We start from the raw sequence: 27,955 nt of genomic DNA, 5'->3' as shown, positions 1-27,955 counted from the left end.
TATATATATATATATATATATATATATATATATATATATATATATATATATATAAAGCACGCAAATATATCATATTGTTTTTTAATATTGGCAACACAGAATTACACGTACGTATATGTATATGTATATGTATGTATATACGCTTCCAATCGGTTATACGTCGCCGCGAAGCCGGTGGAGGTGCATTGTGCTGTTCGCTACTTCGTAAGTCTAACAAATTTTTATATCATACAGCGTATGGTTTATATATATATATATATATATATATATATATATATATATATATATATATATATATATATATATATATATATATATATATATATATATATATATATTTATTATAATAATGTTTTATAATTTTAGCCATCCGCAGCAAAGATGGACGAATTCACTGAAGAAGAAATTGTTAATTGGCTGGAATTAACGGATCCAGATAGAATAGTATATGTAACCCAAGAAGGAAATGCCGAAATGGAAACAAGTAGTGGTGGAACCAAAGAAGATGAAAAGGACGAGGGTGTTGTTTTAAATGCGGAAGACGAAAAGGAAGAGCATGCCGTCGATAAGGAAGAGCATGCCGTCGATAAGGAGATGTCTGAGGAGACTTGCGTCGAGCAAGTTTGCAGAGCTGCGGCAGTTAATGACGAAGCTGAAAAATGCGAAAATCCTCCTTTGATCAAAAAGGAAATTTTGGCTGAATACTTATGTAAGTTGTAAACTTTGATATAAAGCTAAATTATGTTAATAGAATTAATTGACAAAATGTTATTTGTGTTTAGCTGATGATAAAATCAACGAAGTCGATTAAATACAGCGCGGCGGCGGGTGGTCCACATTAAAGAATTTACAAGGCGGCCACATTAAATACATTACTAATATTACCTACTACTTTCAAAGCATGTAAGAATATTATGTTTAAATAAAAAAATCTTTAGTAAAGTTAGTGCTTTTAGTTTTTATCCCACACGCACACTTTTTTGCTAATTTATTATTACTTCTCTAAATGGGCTAATTGATACACAACTTAATTATACAATTGTATTTTAATTAATTCATTAGGTATATGTACAATATATTAACACTGACTGCAATTTTTTATAATAGTATATCGCTGATCGAATGATTATAAATTTAAATATTTTTTCATCATACACTTGTTTTAGCTATGTGTTTAAACTTAATATTGTTTTGAATATCTGACGGCGATTATATTTAACATACATATATATATATATATATATATAAATAATTGACCAGTTAATTAAAGTTTAAGTAGTATAGTAGTAGTTAATAATAAAATCTTCTGCGAGTTTGTTTGTATGGTCATATGGATATTTTACTTTTTTATTACTATTTATTTAACCGCACTCACCTATTGTGCTTATAGAATCTTTAGTGGACTTCAGTTTTCGGTCTTTTACATTATAAAGGATTCGTCAAATAAAAAAATGTGTAAAAATTAATGTTTGTTTATTTAGATATCAATACAATGTTATTTGATTAATTACAAACTATATTTTTTTTAACGTGCTAAAGCGGGTATAATGTATACAAAAATATTTTTTAATACATATAAAACAGAGCTATATAAGCTAATTATTAAAGATTTTTAATGCCACATTTATACGGCCTAGCTCGATCACCATATTTATCCGTGAGATTAAGAAAATCTCGCGGATGAATATCTACATAAATTTAATCTGTGATGATCGATGAAAAAAAGAAGTGAATAAATGTTATGTTATATGTTCTAGCATTTATGCTTATATATTACTGGAGCTAGGAGAGCTATCGCTGTTAGAATAGGATAGCAAATTTTCCATTGAATGGCTTACACTATTTAGCAAGCGATTCAACGCCTCGCTTCCCAGAATTGCGTAGGCTTTATTTTTGACATGTAAGTTTCGGCTCTTTGTAGACTTGAAAATTCGCGATTGCAGCAAAAACTTGTGTGCAAAAATTGTTAGTGTCAGATGAGGTATCAATCCTTCGAGAGCTTCTAAGTAGGAGAGTTCCACCGAGGACCACTTGAACTTGTACTTGACGATCAGACTGACCACGATGCTGGACAGCCCTTCGTCCAGTTTTAGGTAAGTAATGATTAATTCATTGAGCGGCTTAATGTAGAAGGTCAAATTATCTGATTGATACAAGGGTAGGATAATATCCCTCAAGTAAATTTGATCTCTGAATTCCAGCATGGGTGTAAAGTCCATAATATCCGTCAGCACCTTCAGAATGTAGGGAATTCCGTTCCAAACGTCCAGTTCGTGAGCTGTCTCCAACAGCATATTACCGAAATATTTTTGCACTGTAGCAATTTGTGCAGGATAAGCACGGGCGATTAAGACGACGGTCATGCTTAATAGCTCACGTAGTTTCTTTTCGTCGCAGTAGAACATGTTGACGATTTTGCCGATGAAAGTTTCCTCGAAATAGGAGTGCATGCTGATCTCGTCTACTTTGATGAATTTTAGGAGAGCGTGTAGAAATAAATGCACATCATCACGCGAAGCCCAATTTCTTGCGTATTCATCGGGCCGATTGTAGTACAGGAACAGGTTATGGTTTAACATCTCACATATCCGGGGGTAGATTGTGGGGTGGAAAGGCTTGGTGCGCTTTTCCATCGTCCTGGTGGCCTTGCGCAACTTTATAATCTTGTACTCTTCGTTGTTGCTGAGGTCCACTTGAGTGATCCGTTTCAGGAACCGAGTTTCAGATCTGCTCGGTTCCGATGGATCTCTTCTTTTAAAAAAGGCCCACATTTCGCACTCGTCACTTTTTACGGCAGACGATATTTGAGAATATGCGCGATCGCCTTGACGGTCGAACGTGCACTAAATTCTGACATTCGATATACGGCGCATGTCAGGGCTATGCAAAATTATAAATTGTGTTACGAAGTTATTCGTATTTTTTGCGAATTGTATTAGGATTATGATTAGATAATTTATAATTTTATGAATTATTATTTAATATCAGGGGTGTCTATGAAGAGTCGGATTAAAAAAAAAACATTTTATCGGTATCCAGTTTGAATACCTTACAGTACAAATGACTTTAACCGTTCAAACCAGTTTGACTCTACCATGATGAATATAAAAAAGTGTATTCTAGAATCTCACTATCACTGAAATAATCGATTTTTCGAATCCTTTCATTATTTTATTAACAGAAAATAAAGTGTACGCGAATGGAAGATAATCTTATCTTTAAAAATAATAGGATAAAAAAATGTTAAGGTATATATAAAAGTAATCAGTCGGTTCTTTCTCTTTTATAAAGACAATTATAAAGTAAATAGTCGTTGTTAAACTTTATTATAAGAACTTTCTTTTATAAGATTTAATATAAAGCTACTGATTTTCTGGATAAAATATTTTAAATGATTACCCGCAGCGCTAAAATTCTTATTAATAAGCATATAATAACTCTAAAATATAAATAGCGGGCCGGATGATTTTATTCAAAGAGCTTTTAAACTTAAATAGGAAATTGCGCTTATCGTTCCCAAATAAATTTATCCCTTCCTTGATGAAAATCATAAGAAAGAGATAAATTTATTTGGGCTTACCTATTTAATTTAAGTATTTTTTAAATTGAGCAATTGTAATGTATCAAAGCAAAGACCACAATTACATTCACTGATTTAATAAAAAAAAGTACGAGAAAACAAATCATAATAATATTAAAGCTATGAAAATTTTAAATTAAAAAAAAATCTCTGTTCATATTTTGCACATTACGAAAATGTACAACTGATATTATTACCATGCGATACTTAATTAAAACAAAAAATTGAGATCAAAAATCTAGTTCAATTGTGTTTGAATTAAAGTAAATAGTTTTTGGGAGACTTTGTCAAGCTAAGCTATACAAGTAGTATTTTCATTTGTAACATTATATTATTGCGAAAAGGGATTTTATACATAAGCTGCAATTAAATCAAAATTTCAACCCCGATGTGAAATGCAATAATAACTTTTAGTACTTTTTTCATCGATAACATGATAAATTGATAAACTCTATGCTGACAGTTCATCCATCGCATTAAAAACATACATTAATATAAATAAACATTATTGTTATTATTTAAGTATTTCTTTACATTTTTTTAAGAAAAACATATTTTTACTATTTAAAAATGTTCTTGAATTATTTGATGAAATCAAGATTTTTTTAATATTGCGAGTAATTATTTAATACGCGTAGTAAAGTTTGGTATCTATTACATTCAGTGGTGATGCTAGAGTGTGTGCTGCCAGGGGCGATCCTTTAAATTGCCCACACCCCCAAACATTTTTTAAAAGAAAATCCTAAAAAATCCTAAAAATCTGTAATCTTTAAAATCCGGAATAGACTGTTCTTTTTTGCCTCACTTCCCAATTAAGCTACATACCCTTCACATATACTTAATAATTTGTAATCTATACTTAAATAAATGAAACTAGAAATTACAAATACATGTGTATATTTTTTATAATAATAATAATGATGGATTTGTACCTTGATCTGTCAAATAATAATCTAAAATAATTCACAATTAATTAATTGAATGTACAATTTATAAAATATGCCGCCCCCAAGCAAGTGCCTGTCAAGTAATGATTTTTTACATACACGGCACTTGCTTGGGGGCGGCATATTCGCGATGGAATCGTCTAGTGTGGTTCTTAACCCTGAATAAACTGAAATTTATGTAAATCTACGAATACCAAGAGCTTAACAATAATCAATTTATTATTTTTAAAAATGGTGATTTTATGACCCTGCAAAAAATGTATGAGGGGGGGGCGGCAATTTTAAGGATTGCCCCGGATAGCTTATGCCCGGGAATACAGAGGAACAATTTTCGTGGCCTCCTGACTTATCTTATCAATAGTACAAAATAATAAGAAATAGCAAAAAAAGTCTCAAATGAAGCTGCTGTGAAAGAATTGAATAGTATATAAGTATTTATTTGAAAACTTGGAAGAATTGAAAAAAATAGATAAGCAATAAACTGTCTATTTCAGTTAAGAAACGTATGAATGAACGCAGAAATGAAACATTAATAACATTAATAATAAAACGTTTTAATTTTAAATGACAGCTTCAAATATTTAACCAAGAACGCTGCAATTCTTTTGGTGCAATAAATAATTGAAAAGATACACCTGAATATATCTTTGGAGGGTCTTGATTTGAATTCTTCATATATGTCGATAAATGTGTAGGACTGCATATTAATTGTGTCTGATTCAATACAACAAGAGTTGCAAAATTCCATTTCTTCAATAGTACAAAAACCAATGGGTAAATGCCGTAAAAAAGGTAATTTGAAGGAGGATTTCAAGAAATTGGATTCGTTTAAGAAGCGGATGAAAAAGTAAGATTTGTTATTTAACTCACTGTTAACAATAAGACCGACGTCAACAGCAACCAAGAGAGTTTTCTTAACAACGGGAATTAAACAAAGGAAATATAAAAAATGAGACATTTAATTCTTTATTAATTTTAAGATATCTGTTTTTAAAATTAAAATAAATGTGTAAATTGAGTTTACATTTTTATTTATTTTATATTTATTTATTATATGTGCATGATTTCAAATTATTGATAGCTATTTTGGAACATTGGAAACTACTCGAGTATTTTAAGGTTTTACTACTCAATACTCGAGTAGTAGTAGTAGTCAATCTCTAGTATCAAGCAATGAAAACTATATTAAAAAATATAGATTTAGCTCCATCCTTAATTTACAACGCATGGTTTGGTGTAAAGCGCAAGAAGTTACACGGATTTAAGATGACCGTAACATGATAATAAATGCTGTTTGGCCCATAATGGAGTAATCATCGCATCTAAAAAAACTTTTTATTTTATTATTTTAGTGACACTGATCGCGCATTGAAAATCGCTGTTGGCATTCAAATTAAAATAGATAACATTGCGATTCATTTGGACATATATAACAAGTTCTTTGTATTTAGTAATTTGCCATTCTTTTCATAAAGTTATAACCGTTGTATGTTATGTATTCATTATGAATCATGCTATCAGCTTTAAAGTGATTCACAAACTTATCAGTGCTCCTTATTAGGAATGAATAGATTGATAATTAAATACTTTTCTGTTGACACGAACAACCATTTATGTTTTTCAATCTCGGATGACAAATTATATTGAGATATCTCTTCCCAGATAAGATAATATATGTATTTATTCAATAAGCACGACACATACTTAATATGATAATGATAAAAAAATTAGCATACACACGATTCGGATATTTACACTGCATCATAATTTTATGTTACATACATGTATTAACTATTTCAATGAGATGATAGTTATAATAAAAAAATCTTATTTTATTTCAACAAAATAAACTAAAATCAAGACTCATATTCCACACAGTACTTACTCGCTTTTAAATACTTAATATCATATAAAATGAAAAAGAAAATATTTTTTAGTTAAACACATAATAATGTGATAACTGAGTTATATCTCGCATGATAGATTTTTCATATGATAATATCTTGTGCTAAATAAATTAATTTTATACAAAATATTACTGAGTGCGCGCCCTAGCGAGTATTTGGTTTGTATGTAATGAATAAGCGTTGTTTATATAATAGATAGTTTATGTTACATGATGAGGTGTGTCTCCTTGATGTCATAGCGATCGACACTCTATTTCGAGCACGTCTTTATACATACATATGCATACATATTAGATTATTAACTTCATCAAATTACTTATGGGTTTTAAAAAAAGTTTATAACGTTCTGCGACAAATGTAAATCACTAACACGTCCTCAGATAAAAATATGATTGTTATCACCCGTTTTGAAAGTTTGGGCATATGTTCATGTTTTGATTTCAGCTTTGCGTATTTCAATTAGTATTGAATATAGAATGGAAATGGAAAGCGTCACATTTTGCAAGTGACAAAATAACAACAATAACATAAAATATAAAAAAATAGAACAAACTTGTATCTAGTGGAGGCATTCAAAAATGTGCAACATCAGATGATTCCATAAAAACTTGATAAATCACATATAAACGCAAAGCTTGATATGTCACGATTCACATACAAAGTTGATAAATCACGAACACAATAAAATAATACATCTAGCTTGAGACATGATTTTTAATTGAAGACCATTTATCTGGTATATAAACTGGTACCGCACCCGAGAGATAGTGAACTTTACATATTTTTCCTGCCGCTACTATCGCACTTGTCCCTTGATAGGAGTTGTATAGCTCGAATAGCAACACATGCAAAAATCTTGCTATATAACTGATAACGTTTGGCATACATACGCATTATCAATGCGCATGCACAATAGATGCACGAACGCGATGCTAATCTTGTTATCACCAGAACATGGGAAAAGGCGCATAATTATTTATTATCAGTTGGTCAAAAAGTAAATTAACATTTTCACGCGATAGTGACAAAAAATAAGAGACAATATTATAAATCAGACTATAGGAAATGATTTTAGTAGCTTGACAAGTATGCAATTTAAATCTTAAGCGTAGTTTATATAACGTGGCAAGCGCATTTTGTATACGTAAAACTGAAAGCTATAACTTACTATAGATATGTATGTAAGTGTGTGTTGAATATTTTGGTCTCGATGCAGCGACTTTAGCGGTTTATGGAGGGGAGGATCCATAGCCATGATAACAACTTGGGTGGTGCCGTGCTCCACCAATAACGGCCGTTTTCATCGTTCATTTTAGAAAGTTACCAATTTAGTATTTAAAAAAGTATTTTCTCAAACATGTGTATGTAGCTGCGTTTAAAGATATGATATGTATGCATAATGAATACGCTCACTTATCACATTTTGCGAAATGAATTCAAAACCTAAAACAAAACACCATTATAAATTTGCGGAAAAGTAAACAACAGATAATTCATACGAAATAAGCATCGGCGTCATTAATATATCACATTTCTGCAACGAAGCGTGATATTTTCTATATGAAACCTGCAGTATAACTATTTTGTGACGCTTATTGATTATCTTAAAATTAAACATATTTAATTAATTGCTTTTTTATATTCATTTCTTCGATAAAATGTTTCTACAAACATATATGTGCTATCAAATACATTTAATATAAATATATACAAAAACAACTTTTACGATAGTAAAAAAGTGTAATTGAAAAGCTGGAGAGTTATTGAGAAAAATATATTGCAATGCTTAATACATCTTACGTCTGTTGAAATGAGGGTAAATTATTATATATTAAAATATTTAGCAATTATTTATTTATTTATTAATTTAAAAACATTTGCAGGAAACAAAAGCTTTACGCTAATCCACCATGCGCAAAGAAAAAAAACAATACATAATAATAAAATACATTAAAATTATAAATATATATTTACAGAACTAAATAAGAAAGACGTGTTAATTAAAAAGTACGCTAAGGCAGACACTGGTATGAATTCAATACAATGGTTTATGTCAGGACCAGAATTAAAAAAAACGGTTTTAAAATTTCAGATTTACAAAAAAATAACAGTTATAAAAGAAAAAAAAACATTAATAATAATTATGTTTTTTTATTTGATTTATTATAATATTTTTCTTTAGAAAACATAAAATTACCCGAAGTATAAAATAAGTTTTCAATCTGAAAATTTACCGCTTTATGGATATCAAATATTATTTTTCTTTTGAAGCTTTTTTCTGATATTTACATTATCAGAACATGTTTCTATATTATAATTTGTATACATTCTGAAACAATATTTTTCGCGTTTTGATTTTAAAAATATTGCAAAAAAGTTAACGCACTTGTTTTAAAACTGCAAATTGATTCATACACTTAGTATATTGAGTTACAAACTTATCAGCTATTACCCAATAGATAAGCCTCTCTTTGGCCTCCGACTAAGATATACGCTCTTATCAGTCGCAGCGAAATGACCACTTGCATTATCTGTACGACTACAATAAACAATGGACTTTTTTATGCCAGACTGTAAACATATTTTCATCACCGGTAGAATATTACCAAAAAATCCTAACCTCTGAAAAATAAGTTTTTTTTTATTTCTTTACACCCCGAAAACAAATTATATATTTATAACTACTCGCTTAATTTCCAAATAATACTAATATAAATTCTCAACGTAACATTTTTGACTTATAATGCAAGCGGTCTGCGAGAGAATAGAAACATATTAGTATATCTTTAATTTCTGAAAATATTTAAAAGCATTAATAAAATTCAATATTCCTGATTGTGAAGTATAATAAAACAATCGTCTTATTGGAGCTGGAGGCGAAACTGCGATAATCGTAAAATCAAACATAATTCACAACAAAATCATTCAAAATAATTATGCTAATGAATGCTAAATACTTATTTATATAATAGTTCATTTGATGCATACTTTTCCTTACGTATACGGCAGATGACTTGAATCCAAAACACCGCGTTTTTGATTGACGAGCAATTATAAACAGATTCTCTAATTACGATTTATTCTACTACAGTTGAAGCAATAAAATATTTATCATCGGCGAAATTGCGCAATCAAAAATTAAAAATGATATAGGTAACACTACCGAGAGCAGAGCATATATGTTGTGTATGATATTGAAATATAAATAACAACGAATAAAGAACTTGATTCACACAATGTTTAAATTCACTATCTTAGTTTGGGTATTTAAGTTAAACAATCTACATAAATATCTTGAATGGATTTGTTATATTTATTTTAATTAAAAATTTGTTTGTTGATAGATCTAATAAAATATTGAATTGTGCAGATTTTTTTAATGTTACAGATTGTTTTATTTTTGATATGACCAAATTATGTATTGCGCACAGAATAAGCGTTTCTGTATTTAATTTTTCTTTTTTTATAAATCTTTGTTTCGGAATGTGGCGTGTAGTACGGACAAAAATAGCTTTTAAGCGTTTCCTGGAAAGTGCATTGCAGTGCGAAAAATTACATACCGAAACAGGTTTTGCTTGCCGTCTTGTCGTGATTTTGGGTTGGTGCAAATTATCGTTGTAAAATGTATTATTTTTTTGTACTTATCGCAATAAGTATTATAGAAATTATAACCCCAGTAAATTTTTTAGTTTAACCACTAAGTAGCAGAAATGCTACAGGCTGTTATATGAATTTTAATGATAAAATGAAAATATAAAAATATTTGGACCTTTAAGACTTTTTAAACTGTTATTAGTTTTTGAAGACGGTAATTCATTAAGTAGTAATTACAATCTTAACGAAGAAAATATAGCAATTATAAAGAAGTTTATTAATGCCATTAATAAGGAGATAATAAGACAATTAATATGAAACATAAAGGGAAAATAAAATAATCCATTTTGCAGTCAAACAATTAAAATTATCTATAAATTTAAAATGTATATTCTTAAATCCCTAATGGCCATGTAATGTAATTTTATTTTAATTACATTTATATTTATAAAATGTGTATACAATTAGCTTTGGCATTTTTTAAATTATTAGGAATAAATTTGTATAAATTTCCTAAAATATATCCCCAAGTGAGCATCACGTACCGGGTTGGTGTAATAATAATAATATCGGGCGGTAACAATGAGACAGTTGTAACGCCCCATGAATACATATGTATTGTAAGTACATACCGGTTTATCTTCAACTTGCTACATCCGCGCATGAGTACAACGAGAAGCTAAAACAGACGTTGATATTTAGAAATGTATTTATTATAGTACGCTCGGGATAAGAATTAGAATCTTCGTTGTCTCGCTACTTTTCCTTTCCAGGACATTCGTTAATTCGTCATCGCTGTTATTTATTTTTGATGTGCAGTGTGACACAGAACGTTCTTGATTATATTTTCTAGTGTTTATTTTAACAAGAAAGATAGCAATTATGAAAATAAAAAAAACACTGAAAAATCACTCTCACGCCAACCCATCGAATCCGGACTCTGGTGGAATCACACCAAGTTCAGAGATAAGACAACTTTCTGCAAAGGAAAACTAAATGGGTGTACGTCATTGGCAGATGACACCAGTCACCTTTTCGATACTGATAAGATAATGAAAACACAATTCTTGATAGATTGATCTCTGCGTATTCCCAAAAAGCAAATTATGGATAAAAACAGCCGCACTATACACGATTCGTACGATATTTGTAAATATACGATATACCCATCGCTTCTGAAAACCAGCACGAAGAGAACATGAAACAACTCTTCATCCGACTACAGGAATATTGAGTGCAGAGTGAATACTACGGCATCCATTGCGTTCACCACAAGTCCAACCCTTGCGGATGGGCACCCAGCTTTTGACGGCCGGATGAGCGGGACCCACCCCCAGTAGTGTTAAATATTTATTAATGGAGTTTCAGTAGCATTTCTCAAGTGCTTTCGTTGGTGACCTGCATTGCTTTGCAATTCACGGATCATCCCAGTAAGAGCACCACCCCCTTCATTGGAAGGGTGTATATGCTCACCCCTAAGGGGCCGAGCCCTTTGGCCCTGCTTGTGTTACTCCGCTATGCTTTGTTTGTCATTGGTCGACTTTTTGGGATACCGCGTGTCACAGGCAAGTACCATGCCGCTTCTTAAATGGTTTCAGCCATCTCCGATTATTCTCGCCCCAACAAAATGAACAAGCTACCACGATTCTTGGGCATGATAAACTTTTATAGAAGGTTTATCGTCTGCGCCTCAACATGTCAACAGCTTCTCATCAATCAACTAAGAAGCACGAAAAGCATATACAAACTCAATAATGTTGTATAAAATTAATTATTCGACAAGACGTTAGCGAAATTATTAGAACTGCAGAACCTTCTATCCGGTTCTAACGGTTCCCAACCTGTGGTACGCGTACCACTGGTGGTACGCGAGTGGATAGTTGGTGATACGCGAAAATTAATGAGTAATGGCGGACATAAAAAGAAAAAAAAATCAGTTTTCAGAAAAGCTCAATGACGATCTTTAATGTTAATGATAAAATTGAAAGTATGATTAAGAAATTAGATTTTTGGAAACAATGTATCGAAAACAATTAACTGGAAGTATTCAAAGCTCTACATACTTTTTTGGTTTAAAATAAGGTTAGCTTGTCTCAAGATTTACGAAAACATATAATAGTTCATTTAACAGGATTAAAATTGTCTTTCATGGAGTATTTTACAAAACCCGAAAACAAAATAATAATTGGATTTCAAACCCCTTCTATGCAGAAAATTTAGAAAAAGCTTCATCGTTATCAATAAAAGATAAAGAAAATTTAATAGACTTATCAAGTGACAAAACTATACAAGTACAATTCGAACGAAACAATCTAATTAATTTTTGGTTATACATGGATAAAGAATATCAAGAACTTTCTGAAAAAGCTCTCAAATTCTTATTACCGTTCACTAGTACGGAATTAGTAGAAAGAGCTTTTTCTTCATGTTTTTTTTAAAAAATAAGTATTGAAACAAATTGGACGCAGGTGTAGATTTAAGGGTATATCTCACATCTATTGAACCAAATTTTAAAAAATTATGTTCTTCGAAACAAGCACAAGGATCTCATTAAATTTATTTTGCTTATATTATTGTGCTTATATTTTCGTAAAATTTGTTTAAAAATTAAACTTTTAACCTGATAACAATGTATTATAATCTTTAGCAACACTTTCATAACTATTATTTTCGATAATAAATAGAAAATTTCGGTAGTAAAAATATTTTTAAATACAATTTCATTAATATTATTATATTTAAAACAAAAATTTCGCCTGCGGCGCTACTGTAAGTTTGTAAAAATGAAAGTGTAAATTGTCTCTTTTTCATCAGAAGAATTTTTACATTTACCGTGTTTAATTAATTTTAAATACATATATTTTCTATAAATATCGGTAATTTTCGGGAAAAAATGCCTGCGGCGCATTTGATTTTTTTTATACAAATAATTTTATATAATTTTTTTTTAATAAAAAATAGTTGTTAAAAAAAATACTTCTTTAAATGTCTAGGTTTTGAATTTCGACAAGAAATAAGCTTCGGCACCTTTTATTTAAAAAAAAACATTGTGATATGTAAAGTTCAAATGTCTCATTGCTATCAGAAAAAATAAAACCTTTTTGTATTTATTTTAAACTTAAATAAATTGAGTTATGGGAAATATAGTCACCCTATAAAATTTATAATGCAAATAGAATGACAAATTTCTCGAAATACAATCGTTTTTACGAAGTGGTACAATTAAGCGTGATGTACTACCAAGTGGTATGCGAGCCAAAAAAGGTTGGGAAACGCTGATCTAAATTACTAGAAATAAAAAAAATTGAAGGTATTATAATTTTATCAGCTGATAAAGAAAATACATCAGTTATTTTAATCAAAAATTATTATGAAAATAAAATATCAGAGATTCTAAAAAAAATAGGTAACGGCCCCATTTAATATCTAGAAAGTAAAATTTAAACTTATTTACAAAACATCTTTTCTAAATGAAACCATACACGAAAAAAATCCACGTTGAAAATTTTCCAGAATCCCTAGATTTGATCAAAAACGGAAAATTTATAAAAACTATACCTTTAAAACATATTGTTAAAAAAATTGAATTTAAACAATAAGGTTGATTGCGATATGTAGATGACATATTTGTAATATGTTCGATGAATTGCAGAAAAGATAATAATAATTGGTCAAAAAACCGTAAGATTTCACAAAGAAAAATAAAACATAGAAACGCGATAAAATGTTTTCATGAAAAATTAACTTTAGCAAACCATACTTTTGATAAAAATCCCCATATACACTTGGATACAATAAAAATTTTAGGCAAAATTAAAAATCCATTTTTTAAAAATTATAGAAAAGCAATTGAAATCGAAATTGTAAAAAAAATAGCACTAAATAAAAGAGACGAGCCGAAAACACTTTTAAATACACGATTACCGGTTTTATATTTTTAAAAAGCTAAATTAGATTTTAATAAAATTTACACGAATATAAATACATTTAAACATACCAATTTGAAAATGAATGCACTATATTTTTAAAGTCTTAATTGTTTCGTGTATGTGTACGTTGAGCAGGATTTTTTTTTTATGTGGCAATGTCGCAAAGCAACTATAAAATCGCGACATTGTTTTCTAGTGCGTCTGAGCTGTCGCCGTGGCCGGACGTCTGCGTTGCGCATTGGCATAAATAAAAGCGCCTCCGACACGAAAAAATGGAAGACGCTCGCCTTTTACATTATATAAATAAGTCTTGGACTTGCTCGATTATCGGAGAAAAGGAGGACTATATAATGGCTGCCGCTAATCTAATCGAGATACGTAAAAGGCCGTTCGATCCACAAATTTATTCCGAAATTGGCACTATGCTCACCTTCAACATCCTCGAGAAGCATCAACAATACTCGGAAACCTTCAGATGGAAGTGCCGTGACGAGCTTCTGGATCTGTTCGTAACATTTCTTGCGAGCGAGCATTTCAACGCGTCTCTATGGACGAACTTCATCAACAAGGATTTACTGATAAGATTATCGCAATTGTATTACTGCTACGACGACGATGTGATTGATCAAACAAGCAACGTGTTTTACAACATCTACAAACTGTATCCTGCACTCAGAGATGACATCATGGAGGAGTCAGGCAACTTGATCCTGACGGCATTATACGACACCAAAAACTTCAACTATATTTCGGAGCTTCTTGAAAATATCATATTGTTGGTGAACCACTTCAAACTGGACCTCGGCGGAAAGGAAACACGGTACTATAACAAAATTATACTTCCTCTTTTTTATACCAAACATTTACCTGACTACGCTGAAAACCTCGTCGAACTTGTCGATGTGTACACGACGGCGCATCCGACGTTGGTGTCCGACACCATCAAGAGTATCGTCAGACGTTGGCCAACTATGGATGAAGATCAACACTTTTCATTTTTGGAAGCCATTCACGAGCTATTGAAAAAAATAAACCTTTCTCTGTGTGCTGCTCCGCCAATGACGGCATTATATACACGTTTGGGTATCGCCACTCGAATCGGAAATAACAAGATCAAGACTAAAGCTGAGGAAATAATCGGATATCTTGAAAATCAATATTCTTAAACGAAATCATCTGCAACATATTATACACGTTTATTATGTTTTACTTTTTCTATGTATAATATTATATAATTATTAATGTTGATGATAATAAATAATGAAGATTTAATTTGATTCAATGAATTTTATTTATAAACGGCATATTAAACCCTAACATATTTAAAAAAATAATGATATGTAGCTTCTTTGCAAAATAATGGTTAATATAGATAAACAAATCTGAAAATAATTTTATAGTTATAGATTAACATATTTAATAATATAAAACACGTTTTTTTTATATAAATATAAACCTACGAAGTCTACAAAAATAAAAGTTGCATATAATTAATTTATAATATTTTAGCTTTCATACTTGGCTTCATCGATCGTTTTATTTTTATATAGTACATGTTTTGTTTCTTCTAAAATAGATTCCAGTATAATTGTTGATATAAAAATAACATTCAAAGTAAAAATTCGCAATACAAAATTAATTACTTTTTTAAAAAGTTATTTAAAAATTTACACGAGTACCTACTCACAAAAGAAACGATGACGTATACATTTGCAGAAGAACGTGATATATAAAATAAAATGAACACCAACGCATATCTGATTTTGATGACATATACCATAAAGCAGAAATTCCCAACCCTATGCTCGCGAAGTCATTTGCATATGCTCCGAGAATGTTATAATATTATAATTAATTTATTAGTTTTTTGTCATTTTCATTTTACAATATGAAACTTTTAAGTAATTATTTTTTGAACAATTATGATGACAATTTTTGCAACATTTCATCAACGTCGTTGTGCGTTGTCACTTATTGATCGTATTGAATTTTATGTACTTCAAATACATTACATAATAATGTTTGTTTTTCAACTGTTATACATACACCAAACTGAATCCAAATAAAAAATAACGAATTATGAAATTCATCGTAGATTGAAAAGAAACGTAACTTTATTAAAAATCAAGATAATAAATTCGCTCGTTACAATGCATTGTTATAAATAACATAACATCGAACATCATTTCTAAACTAAATATAATTTAATAAAAGTCATCCTATTAAAAGTGATTTAAGAAAAATCAATCATTTGAAGACAAGTTTACATACTCAGCGATCGATTTTTACCAGACAATTATACTAATATTTCCTTCAAAATAACCTATTTACGGACGGCGAAATAATTAAAGCTTTTTGCCTGTTGCGGATTCGTCGCTTAAAAGATTTTGGCAATACAAGTTTTACGATTAACAAATAACACGGCTAAAAAAGTATTAGAAATTACATAGATTTTAAAACTTCCGAGTGGTTCTCAATATATAATAAATCAGATACCGTCATAGTGACCTAGTATATAAAACCTTTGCCAATGAAAGAGAAAACAATGGGTAAAGTTATTAATAATATTTTTAAAACATAGACAACTAAAATCATTGCGTCTCTACACGTTGTCTGCGATTATAGCGCTGTATGCTAAAAACCCCTCCTTTAATCATATCATTGATGTGGTTATTAAAATAATTAATAGTATTCGAGCAAATACTTTTGCACATCAGATGTTTATACCCTGCTCGACATTGAAAGATGCGTGAATGACATTATCTTACACACCGGAATAAGTTGGGTACGTAAAGGAAAATTTATAAAAGATTTATTTTATATATTTTACTTTTAATAATGCATTGGTCAATGGACCTTTTTGAAACAAACGTCACTAAAAAGCTAAATAATTTGCATCTTGAATTTAAGTAAAGGGAAGGAAAGTTCAAATGATAAGCTCCATAAAATCATTAAAAGTAAAATTAGTGTTATGAATGTATATTATTTTAAGAATATCTATTTCGAACATTTCATTTATTATCTATAAAATTGTTGGTACAATTTGAATTTTGTCGAATCCACCAATTGATTTTCTCTTTTAGAAATCATTTTCCGATACATATGAAAATTACCGAAATGGATGACTCGAATGAAAAAAGATTAAGAAAATTAAGCAAGATACCAAGATGTTGAATTGGAAATATTCTCTGTCATAAAAATATCGATTTCTACACGTAAATCAAAAAACTTTTTAGGTCTGCATCTGTACTTAACCAGCTAGCAAATGAGGAGTAAATAACATCCTTAAACTCGATTTGTTTCAAAGTTGAGCAATGTGTTTTGAAAGAAATTTGGATGTGATTTAAAAAAATGCATTTTATATTTTTATTTGTATAAAATTTATTATTTTTTTTGCAACTGGACTGCATATCAGCAAGTATGGCCGCAGAAACAAGGCAAAATAGGCCGTTTACGGCCCGCGGGCCGCAGGTTGTCGTAATGAAGATACTGATGCTGATATAAATGAGTGGAAATTGATTGAAAAATAGGAACAATAGAGAATTAAGATATGATGTATGAAAATACGATTAGAATGCAGCCTAAAATATTTTATGTGAAATAAAGGGGGGGGGGGCTAAGATTTTTCTTAACATCGGATATATGTATATTGTATGTATAAATAAATCTAAATTTTAATAATAAAGGGTGTTTAAAAAATAACGCAAGATTTGAATTTGCGAAGTAAATATTGGCAACCATGAAAAAAAAGTGACAGCTGAGAGCTTAGTGTTAGTAAAAATGGAGCATTACACGATACAACAACGTGTTTTCATTATTGAACAATATCTCAAAAATAATGAAAGTTTAGCGGACGCAATTCGAAAATTTAATACAAAATATTTTAAGTTATTCAACTGCGAAGAGATTAATTGAAAAATTCAGAGAGACTGGATCAGTTGGAGACGCTAAACACACTAGTCGTACAAAAATAAGTCGTTTAAATGTCAATATCGAAGCAGTGCGTGAGAGTGTTGGTGAAAATCCGGAACATCAATTCGGCGTCGTGGACAAGAATTGCAAATTTCAAGAAGCTCTTTACAACGTATACTCACAAAAGATCTGTGTCTCCATTAAATTAACACAACATCTGAAACCTAATGACCATGCACAGCGAAGAGAGTTCGTTGAATTTAATTTTGTTCGCTAATTTTGGGACACCCTATATTAATAATTATCAGATTAAGAATATATTGATATTATTAATATCTTGCTAAGCAAAAATTAGCCAGAAAACTGAAAAAAATATTATATTATGAAAGTAAGAGTACAAAAATATTCTATAATTAATAAAAATCAGTTATATTATTTTCCTTGACATTTGAAATAAATTTACCTGATCCTTGCAGTAAGCGTTGAATGGTTTTTTGTTAATGTTTAATCGAACTTTGACATACATTGTATAGGACAACTTCAGTAATGTGCATTAAGAACAAATTAATATAATGCGATTTATCGAAAGTATAATAATATTGTGTAATTTTGGATGGATTTCCATAAAGATAAAAACTCTACTAAAATGTAAAATTACACGTTTATTTTATCTGTAGTTTCTTCATATAAGTACCGTTCATATAGCAAAAATAGCAAATCCAATAAAATTATAAATAATAGCAAATCCAAATTTTAGCGGCTCTCTTTGGCACCATCAAGAATGCGTATATAGACACACGTATTCACTATAAACATAAGGTTTGTTTACTTTAAATATCCTTGACTCGATCTTTCCAATTGAAATTTGCTCTTGTGTTAGTTTTTAATCAGCATGATATTCTGATAATCTTTGTTTATTTAAAGTCTGTGTGTAGTTCTTAGTTCAAGTAAATGAAATACGTTGTTTTCAATCGTCTATCGTATGTAGGATAACCCCATTATTTATTTATAACTACTATTCAAATTTTAATTTTACCGATTGCTTTGAATTACGGCAATGTTGCAATACAAATTTTATTTGTTAAATATAATATTGTAAAAATTGCAAGGCAAAACGTTATTCATTCCTCCGGTTTAATTTTAGAGGTTTTTCAATGAAAGCTGAATTAGCAACTTTTCGAGGCAGCACGTGAACATAATTCGAGAAACAATGAACAATCATTTAACATAACGGCAATTTTAATTATGAAACTATTTAGTTGTAAATGCTAGAAAATGAGCTTCTGGCGATATACACATTTCAATTGTATTGCATACGTTGACATTTTCAGGCGGCGCAGTCATCGAAAAAAACCCCTTTGTTTGATTAGATACTGGCTATGATTGTTTCACGAAATAAAGTACAGTTGACTGGTAATTTCGTTATTCGATTTTAAGGTATTCATTTTTTTTCATAAGACCAGCATTAAAAATAACTTGTGATACTTGATAACGTACAAAGTATGTTATCTGGCAAGTTTCAAATTACGATTGCGCGAGGTAGTGTTATTTTACAAAGCAAAGTGTAAAATGACGCTACTACTATCGAGTTTGTTAAACGAAATGTAAAATGACGCTACTACATTGTTCAAAAATATTTTTATATTATAATTAAGCTTACAACAAAATAATAGTGTACATAAAGATAAATTTACATGAAAGACAGATAAATATGTGAAAAAAGTTTTTTTACTCGAATATCGAATATATATAAAGGAACTCTATTGCATAATGTTACATATGCTTAGACGTTGTGTTTTCATAATATTCCGATAGATGCGTCTGTATGCGTGATAATGCCATTAAAAAAAATCATTAGGCGAAAATGTGTCACATTTTTGAGAATTTCAACATTTGTTTTCATTGGTGCTAGTGGATATAAAACGAAATAAAATTAATTTATATACTCCAAAAAGGTTAGTCTACCATTGTTTATTTATTTTTGACTTCTATTTTTTCATATTTAAAATCTATAGTAAATTATGAATAAATATTTAAAATCCATAGTAATATAAAAAATATTTTTAAGGTTGAAAAAAATATTTAGAATAAATTTTGAAATTTTATTCTGAAACTTTATAATTTAAAAAATATATAAATTAGTGTTATACAATTTTGTGTAGTTTCCTTTCAAAGGCGTCAGTAAGAGGGATTTTTGCAACACTATGTGTTTAGTAGTTGGTTGGTAATGAATAGTACTTATTTTGAAACTTTGCACCTTTTTGTTGAAAATGTTTAAATTGCCAACATTCGTTATTTAAAATTTAAGTACATATTTTTTTGTATAGAGAAGCTAATACAAATCCACATTATTTATATTATATTTTAAATCCCGTATAAACTAAACATATTTAAAAAAAGATTTTTTTTAGAATTTTAAGATTTTTATACATATTTTGATAAGTGTTTTACAATTTAAAACGTTAAAATCAATTTCGAAGTTCTTTCTAAAGTGCGCCCAAAACTGGGATTTCCCTTTTAAATTTGCGTACATGTGACAGTTCTTCTGTCACCTGGCAAGCGCTCGCTGCGCCCATTTCTGTGCAAGTAAATAAACAGTGAAATATGTTATAATCGCGGCGTTTTTCTTACAAAGTGGCAAATGAAGATGATTCAATGAGATGTAGCTTTTAGAATTATAGACAATATAATTAATACTATAAATTATGAGCGTGCCAGTAAGTCTTTGGTTATATGAATAATATATCACGGCTATTCTAACAAAATTACTATTGATTTTCTAGGATCAAATATTAGGGATTTGGAAATTAAAGGTATACATACCAAAGTTAATTAAACATATTACAATGCTAGTAATAATAAAAAATCTCGTATTAGTGTATACAAAAAGTTACATTTTATCCACTATATAGTATCGTTTATAGTTAATTTTCAGAAGCAATGATAGATCTGATAACGTTTACGTATATCAAACAATTAATATATGACATATTGCGACAATTTTAAAGAATATGAAGAGATACCAATCTACATGTTTAATTCTCTACACTCTACAGTAATTTCCGTCAATTTTGTTCTTTATATTAGTAGTAATAATGTGTTCAGTGCTTAACTTTTGATAACAGTCTTATTGTTTTTAATTATTTTTCAGAAGCAATGATGAAACAATTGATGACAATCTACAACGTAGAATTGTTATATATAAACAAAGAGAGAATCGTTTTATGTTGAAGTCACTGTCAGCAAGTATTATTTTTTTATAAAGAACATAATACATAAGTTTTATGTAACTGAATATCTTGAATTTGGATATTCCTAAAGAGGAATGATGGCACAGAACAAAAATTGAATAAAAACCATTACGTATACATACATATTTTGCCACATAGGAATTAAAACTAAGCCACTCTTAGATATTTTGGCTATCGATTATTCCAGGCATGCAATCACATCCAATATCCAAGAAACTACACATATGTACATATATTGCGAGTCATCACTCGGAACGGAACGATCTAGGTGAAATTTTTTGCCACAATAATGGTTTTAATTTATTTTGCTGTAACCAAGCTTCTTCAGCAAAATAACCGACTGCATCACAATCATTGTCACGCGATCGTCTTAAAAAATAGTATCCCCAAATAGCAATATACAAAAAAATACGTTTTATTAGCATTTATACGGTTCGATCGACATTAACCTCAAACTTCATACGTACTAAGTATATACTATTACATGTTCACGTTTAATTCGAGTTATTATATTCAGTCAAATCTAATGAATATATACATTGAATTGGAAGCAATGATAATGTTTATGTATTATAAAAGAAAAAACTCACTTTTCGGCCTCGGATCCCGTCGCCAGGAATTCAAAATTTGAAGATTTAATTTCGATTGTTTTATAATTGTTTATTTAGTTTAATCAATGTATTCTTCTAGTCCTCAACACAATATGTATATATTTCATTTTCATAGTTATAAAACACCTACTTAATTTGCAATCCAATTATTTATATTCAGTCAAATGACGAATTAGTGAAAATTATTGTCGTGTAGCAAAATTTTGTTAATAAATAATAACTATTTAAAACTGTTGTCATGGTACTGTCAGCCATCTTGTTTTATATTTGAATGCTTATTTTTCATTGGTCGAAACAACAGAACGCATTACCGGCGGCTCGAAATTTAATCGGAGCATATGTGTATATGTTGTATATATATATATGTGTGTGTATGTAAATGTATGTTAAAAATACTAGAACAAGTAAAAGAAGATTCCATATCGTTTTCTTTCGTCTCTTTTTAGTGATACCTTTTTAGGTAAGCAAAAGTATAAAAAGGTATGCAATGACGAATATATTATTTATTTAAATCAATTATTCATTTATGTAAAAATTATTTTAATAAAATTAACTTTAAGATTTGTTAAAATTATCGGGCGTTGAGAGTCGCGGGTTTGGTACCACTGGTCAGTAAAACCCAGTGTATTAGGTAATGCAAATTTGCGATTAGTAATGTTCGTACCGCTATCAGAGGAAGTCGCGGGGTCATCGCTGCACCATGGAGAACGACATTGCTCTGTATTCATTCAACTTGCCAATACTCCGCCTTGTGATTTTGCTTAGACTATTCACAAGTCTAAGTCACGTCGAAAAAAAGAAGATGACCATGAGAAGAGCGGTTGATATTATTTTGAGATATGACGAACCGTTCGAAAGTGACATATACGACAAACTCAAGACTTTTTTCACTACCAACATCCTCGATAAGTGTCAGCAGTTCTCAAACCCCAGCAAGTGGGAGGCTCGCGAGGTTATTTTGAAGCTATTGGTGGCGTTTCTCAAGAACCAATATTTTGACCCGTCTTTATGGTCGAGATTTATCAACAGAAGTTTTGTGACCAAGTTCTCGCAACTGTATTATTGCTACAATATAAAAGTGCATGAAGAAATAGGCGAAGTGCTCTACTATGTATATAAGAAGTGTCCGGATGTCAGAGAAGAAGTCATGAAGCAATTGGGACACTTGCTCCTGACGGCATTACACAATACCAACGAATTCCCTTACATTCGAGATGTTCTCGAGCTGATCGAAGCGCTGGTGGACAGTTTCAAACCGCCTTTAGGTTATAAGGAACAGGATCTTTATTGCAAAGTTATAATGCCGCTTTTTCATACTAAATATTTAAAAACATATGTAAGCGTACTCGACAAATTAGTTATTACGTATACGACCGCGTATCCTGGGTTAGTGAACCACACCGTCATAGGTATCACAAAGCGGTGGCTAACGTATGATTCAGTTCAACATTTTGTGTTTCTAGAGGCGGTTGAGAAATTGGTGTTTGGGTTGGATTTTTCCACGTGCTTTCTTTGGGTGAAAAATATTTTGAAGCTTCGTTTGTCTATCGATTACAATATTGGAAATATCGAAGTAAAGAATAAGGTTCTCGAAATAATGCCTTTAATAGAAAATCATAACAATTAAGTGACGAATTTCATGTATCAAATTTGTAGATGTAGCAATATTATTTTAAATAAATAAGTTTCTGTTCTTATACTGTGTTTATACTTATAACTGCTCTTATAAAAGGCCGACATAACTCTAATATTTTTTTTTATGCTAACAGAATAATAATAATATATTTATTTAAAATAGGATTTAGCGGCGAGAAATATTTGTTCGAATACTATCTGCATACCGAGTTATATAAACATAATTACAGATTCTATTTAAAGAAGTCAACTAAAACCGTCAAATTGAAAAAGATAAATATATCTGTTACGATTACACAATGTAAAATTAGTCTGCCTGTTATATTATTATTAATTATATTATACATAGTGCTTATATAATAAATAATTTCATATTATTAAAAAAAGTATCTTAAGGGTGTATTTAAAATTCTCTATAATCAATGTGTTTAACCCTTTATACGCGGTAATCGAAAATAAATATTGAATTGTTTTTAAAAATTCAATCCTTACCTTGTTACTGAAGTTAAATGTTCTGATTTTTTAAATTTTTATTTATTTGAAATTATATTTTATGTTTATTCACTAAAAAAGCTTCAAATTTTCTTAATTGCTTAAGTAAAGTTAAGGACAACGCAGTGATTTGTTTAATTTTAATTGTTGGAAGAAATAAGATCGAGATAATGATTCAAAAACCGGAGATCCAAACGTGGTTAGAAAGGTTGAGAGAAAGATAAGGCGCGATACGTAAGCTCTTCCATCTCCGTTAAAAACATCTCAAACGTTAACTTACAAATACTAGATCAGATACTTTGTTTTTGCAAACATTCATATATGTAGAATAAAACACTGTCATTGCCTGCCACATATTTTTTTTATAAAAATATATCATTAAATTTTAGTGCTAAAATAATATATAACGGGGATATGTAATAAAACGCTAGTGTTTATAATTTAAGGAAAAAATTAAAAACCTTTTACAATTTAAGTGAAAAAAGAAAAAAAAACAATAGATTAAGTGCTAATTTGGGTTCATTTAGTTTTTAATATGTGCTTTGAGATTTTGTGCATATATTTCAATTTAAGGTTGTTTTTATTGTAGTCTCCAATTCATGAGATTAATAGGTTCGATTGATCACGCGAAATATTTTTGTAATATTTTTTGGTATAAAAATGACAATGTTATTCGATTATTGATATTAAAAAGCTATTATGAAGTTTTTTAAGAGAAGTCCAATAAGGTGTATTATATATTATTTTTATGGTTATATTTTGGATAATTTGTAATTTATAAAAAAAATAGTATTACTGGGGTTCCACACTGGGATGGTATATAGTAGGATGTCTGATTAATTCTTTATATATATTTTTTGTAAGCGCGTTCTTTTGATTGAATGTTGGTTTGAGGATCGCAATGGCAGCAAGTCTATTAGAGCGAAGGTTCAAAATATGTTTATTACATTTTAGCTTGAAATCCAGTTGTAAGCTCAGACACGTATACATCGTTTTCTATTCTACGTTTCTGCCCTGTTCATTTTGAAAAGGCGGCAGCAAAGTTTGTCTACTTTTCGTGAATATCAATTAATAATATGGTTGATGAATTTAGGCGCTCATTCAATAAAGTTGTAATCCACAAATTTAGCACAAAAATTTGTAGCTTTTTAATTTTTATACTGTTTAGGATTTCTATTTTTACCATCGGGTTTAAAAGTTGCAAATATTTTGAATTTTTTATAAATATTATTACAATTTATATTGAAATATTTTCGTACTTGAGAATTAATTAGTTTTGGGTTATTTATTTCAATTTTATTTTTAAAATTTTCTGATAATTGTATGACTGCCCAAAATGTTCTTTGAGCTTATATTGCTTTAAAGTAGGTACATTAAATGTGTTGTTTCTTAAGTTTAAGTTAGACTTTCTTCGATACATTCATAATAAAAAGTTGTTTTCCGTATTTATGTTTACTATAAATACGAATTAATTAATTAATTAAAAATAAGAGTGTCATGAACTTGCCGCCATTGCGCTCCTTAGACCGATAGACCAAAAGAACTCGCTTACCTCTAAAAATAAAATATTGAAATATAAACAATTAATAAGACGCATCTTATCATATGCCTGACCGGTATGGAGTAACACCATTAATACTATTTAAAAAAAATTCAAGTCATCCAAAATAAAGCTATAAGAATAATGTGTTTTTTTTTTAATTATGAATACTATTTTTATACATAGTAACTGTTATGTATATACATAGCATTTGTTATTATATAATTAGCACGGTATAAATAGCAAAAAAAATCTTGATATTAGTTAAAAATATTGGTGAAAATCTTGTGCATTTTTTTGTTTTATTTTTTTAAATAATTATATCATTTTATTTATTAGTTGTGTTAATTTTATTACTCGTTATTTAATATTCTAAAATTCCACAAATTACAAAAATATTTTAGTAATATTATAAAAAATATACGGGAATTGTTACGTTTACAATTTATTTTTAAATGAGAAAAAAATAGGAATTTCAAAATATGAAGAAAAAAAATTTTGTCGACAAAAGGGTTAAAAAGTGTGCGATGAGTCAATTAAGTTTGAGAATCTCTGTTTTTAGGGGCTAAAGACTAGATACTAATGGTTCCAGATCTTTGGACAAATGTTTTTAAATTAGCACCTAGTCTATTGTTTTTATTACTTCTCTTATTTTTCCTTTAAATTATAACCACTACCGTTTTATTGTATATACTTAATTTTTAATTATATTGTAGAATAATTTAAAAATAAATATTTAATACCTAAATAATTAAAAATTATTATGGTTTAAGATATGCAATAGGTATAGTATTGATTGGTTCTCATCATGGTAGAATATACTCAACATCGATGTTATTATGGTAATTATTTTTAGTTGTACTATTTTTATCCCGTGTATTGACGCATATTCCTGCATATGTACATTTGTAAATAAATGTACAATAAAGGCGCTTATTGCGTGGCATTTGAACGGCAAATGTGACGTATAACATCTGTCGACGATTAGCTATGAGTAAAACCAGTTTTTCTACCTGGCTAAAAATACACCTGTACAGTTATAGGCGTTAACTAACCTCACCAGTCTGTTTGGTGGGGGTACGATATCCAATCGGTGAACTGTTATCATTGCATACAATACAGAGTAATAATAATAATATTTAAAATCTTATAATATGAAGAATCTAACACTGTTTATTAGGGTGTCGGAATCTGAGATGATAAGAATTTCGGGTAAGAAGAATCGAAGTCGGAAACGGTAGAAGAGTATACCGACGCTGACTTTAGGCAAAATCAATGTTGCTTAACCGTTTCTGTAATGAACCAGTGGCGGTTCGTCCATATGGCTGACGGGCTGCAGCCCTCCTGGTATAAAATAAATGTTTCTGTTATAAACATTTGTATGTATACACATATGTAACATAGTCACCCTTACATTGAAAATTATTTTTGTAAAATATTATATAGTACCTGTTTTAGTTTTGATAGGGATATTTTGTTTAATGTTTTATTGCTGCAGCATCTTTACTACAAATTATTACGGGTCGCCACTGCCCTTTACTCATTTATTTTCTCGGGGAAGAATTGAATCTATTTTTAAATAAAAAAATATACAATTTTTTTTATATATTATACGTGAGAAAACTTTTTCACAGCTTAATCAGCAAATTGAAGTATGATATGATAAGTCGCTAGTCGCGTGGTAAACACATAACAAAAACTATATAGTGAAATATATGGTTATCAAAGATAATTTATGCTTATTGTGCGACCATTATCGATTTTTTTTAACTGTTTGCCATTCTAGCAATAAACATATACCATTAATTTTCAGTGCAATTATTGTTTAATAAATGTAAAATTATTATCTTTGTATATTTAAAAAGCTGTTATAATATATTTTAGCTATAAACATAAATATAAATGGTGTTATTAGGACCCCATTGCAATTGACATTTTGTCGAAAATAATTTATATATAATTTACAAGCTCAATAGAAAAACAGTATGTTTCTTAAAAAATGGTTAATTTAAAATATCACCCGTTATTTCTATGGAATAATTTTGAGTGATCTCTGATTATGTGCACATGGTTGCATGTTCGCTCTCTCACCAATTTCAATTTTTAGCAATATTATTTGAAAATTTTTGATGAAATATTTCGCTTTTACTTTACTACACATCGAAATTACTTTGAAACCAATCGCTATGTGGAATGTGCGGTGTTTCATTGTGTTCATTGTTTTTCAGTGGAACAAGTTTCTGAACGCATTACATTTTTTTACCTTTCGCACGTGTAACAGAGCGTTCCACTAATACGGCGAAGGTACGATTTTATTGTTTTTGTCGTAAGTTTTTGCGTTCTTAGACGTGTTTGTACACTCTCCCATTGGAGAAACGTGCCTTTGTCGACACCGCAGGTACGCTCGGTTGGCATTCGCTTTGCACATGCAGAACGCCATAACTCAACCGTTAATGTTTGAATAAGAAAATGTTAAAAATAAATGTATTATGTACATTCGCATCAGACTAAAAATATGAATAGTATATACAATATAACACTACGAGTTCTAATATCA

The 27,955-nt window shown here is 29.6% G+C and overlaps 4 protein-coding genes across 4 annotated transcripts; 3 read left to right on the top strand and 1 right to left on the bottom strand.

Moving 5' to 3' along the window:
• Window positions 1–129: 129 nt before the first annotated feature.
• Window positions 130–942, top strand: LOC148234264 (uncharacterized). Its single transcript, XM_088188300.1, has 3 exons — window positions 130–204; window positions 367–709; window positions 783–942. The coding sequence occupies exons 2-3, from the start codon at window positions 382–384 to the stop codon at window positions 809–811; spliced, it is 357 nt and encodes a 118-aa protein (XP_088044426.1). The 5' UTR covers window positions 130–204; window positions 367–381; the 3' UTR covers window positions 812–942.
• An 824-nt stretch (window positions 943–1,766) lies between these two features.
• On the bottom strand, window positions 1,767–2,771 carry LOC148234263 (serine/threonine-protein phosphatase 2A regulatory subunit pptr-1-like). The gene has a single exon (XM_088188390.1). The coding sequence runs from the start codon at window positions 2,769–2,771 to the stop codon at window positions 1,767–1,769; it is 1,005 nt and encodes a 334-aa protein (XP_088044516.1).
• Window positions 2,772–14,229: 11,458 nt separating this feature from the next.
• On the top strand, window positions 14,230–15,123 carry LOC148234262 (serine/threonine-protein phosphatase 2A 56 kDa regulatory subunit epsilon isoform-like). Its single transcript, XM_088188388.1, has one exon. It carries the CDS (start codon window positions 14,230–14,232, stop codon window positions 15,121–15,123), a length of 894 nt encoding a protein of 297 aa, XP_088044514.1.
• Window positions 15,124–22,431: 7,308 nt separating this feature from the next.
• LOC148234261 (serine/threonine-protein phosphatase 2A 56 kDa regulatory subunit alpha isoform-like) lies at window positions 22,432–24,966 on the top strand. Its single transcript, XM_088188387.1, has 2 exons — window positions 22,432–23,025; window positions 24,952–24,966. Exons 1-2 carry the CDS (start codon window positions 22,432–22,434, stop codon window positions 24,964–24,966), a joined length of 609 nt encoding a protein of 202 aa, XP_088044513.1.
• The last annotated feature ends 2,989 nt before the right edge of the window (window positions 24,967–27,955 follow it).

This window comes from Plectrocnemia conspersa, unplaced genomic scaffold (genome assembly GCF_051122295.1).
Source record: "Plectrocnemia conspersa isolate PC_06_02 unplaced genomic scaffold, ASM5112229v1 ptg000006l, whole genome shotgun sequence".
NCBI classification, from domain to species: domain Eukaryota; kingdom Metazoa; phylum Arthropoda; class Insecta; order Trichoptera; family Polycentropodidae; genus Plectrocnemia; species Plectrocnemia conspersa.
Note: the sequence above shows the minus strand (reverse complement) of the source record. Positions and strands in the feature narration are given on the sequence as shown.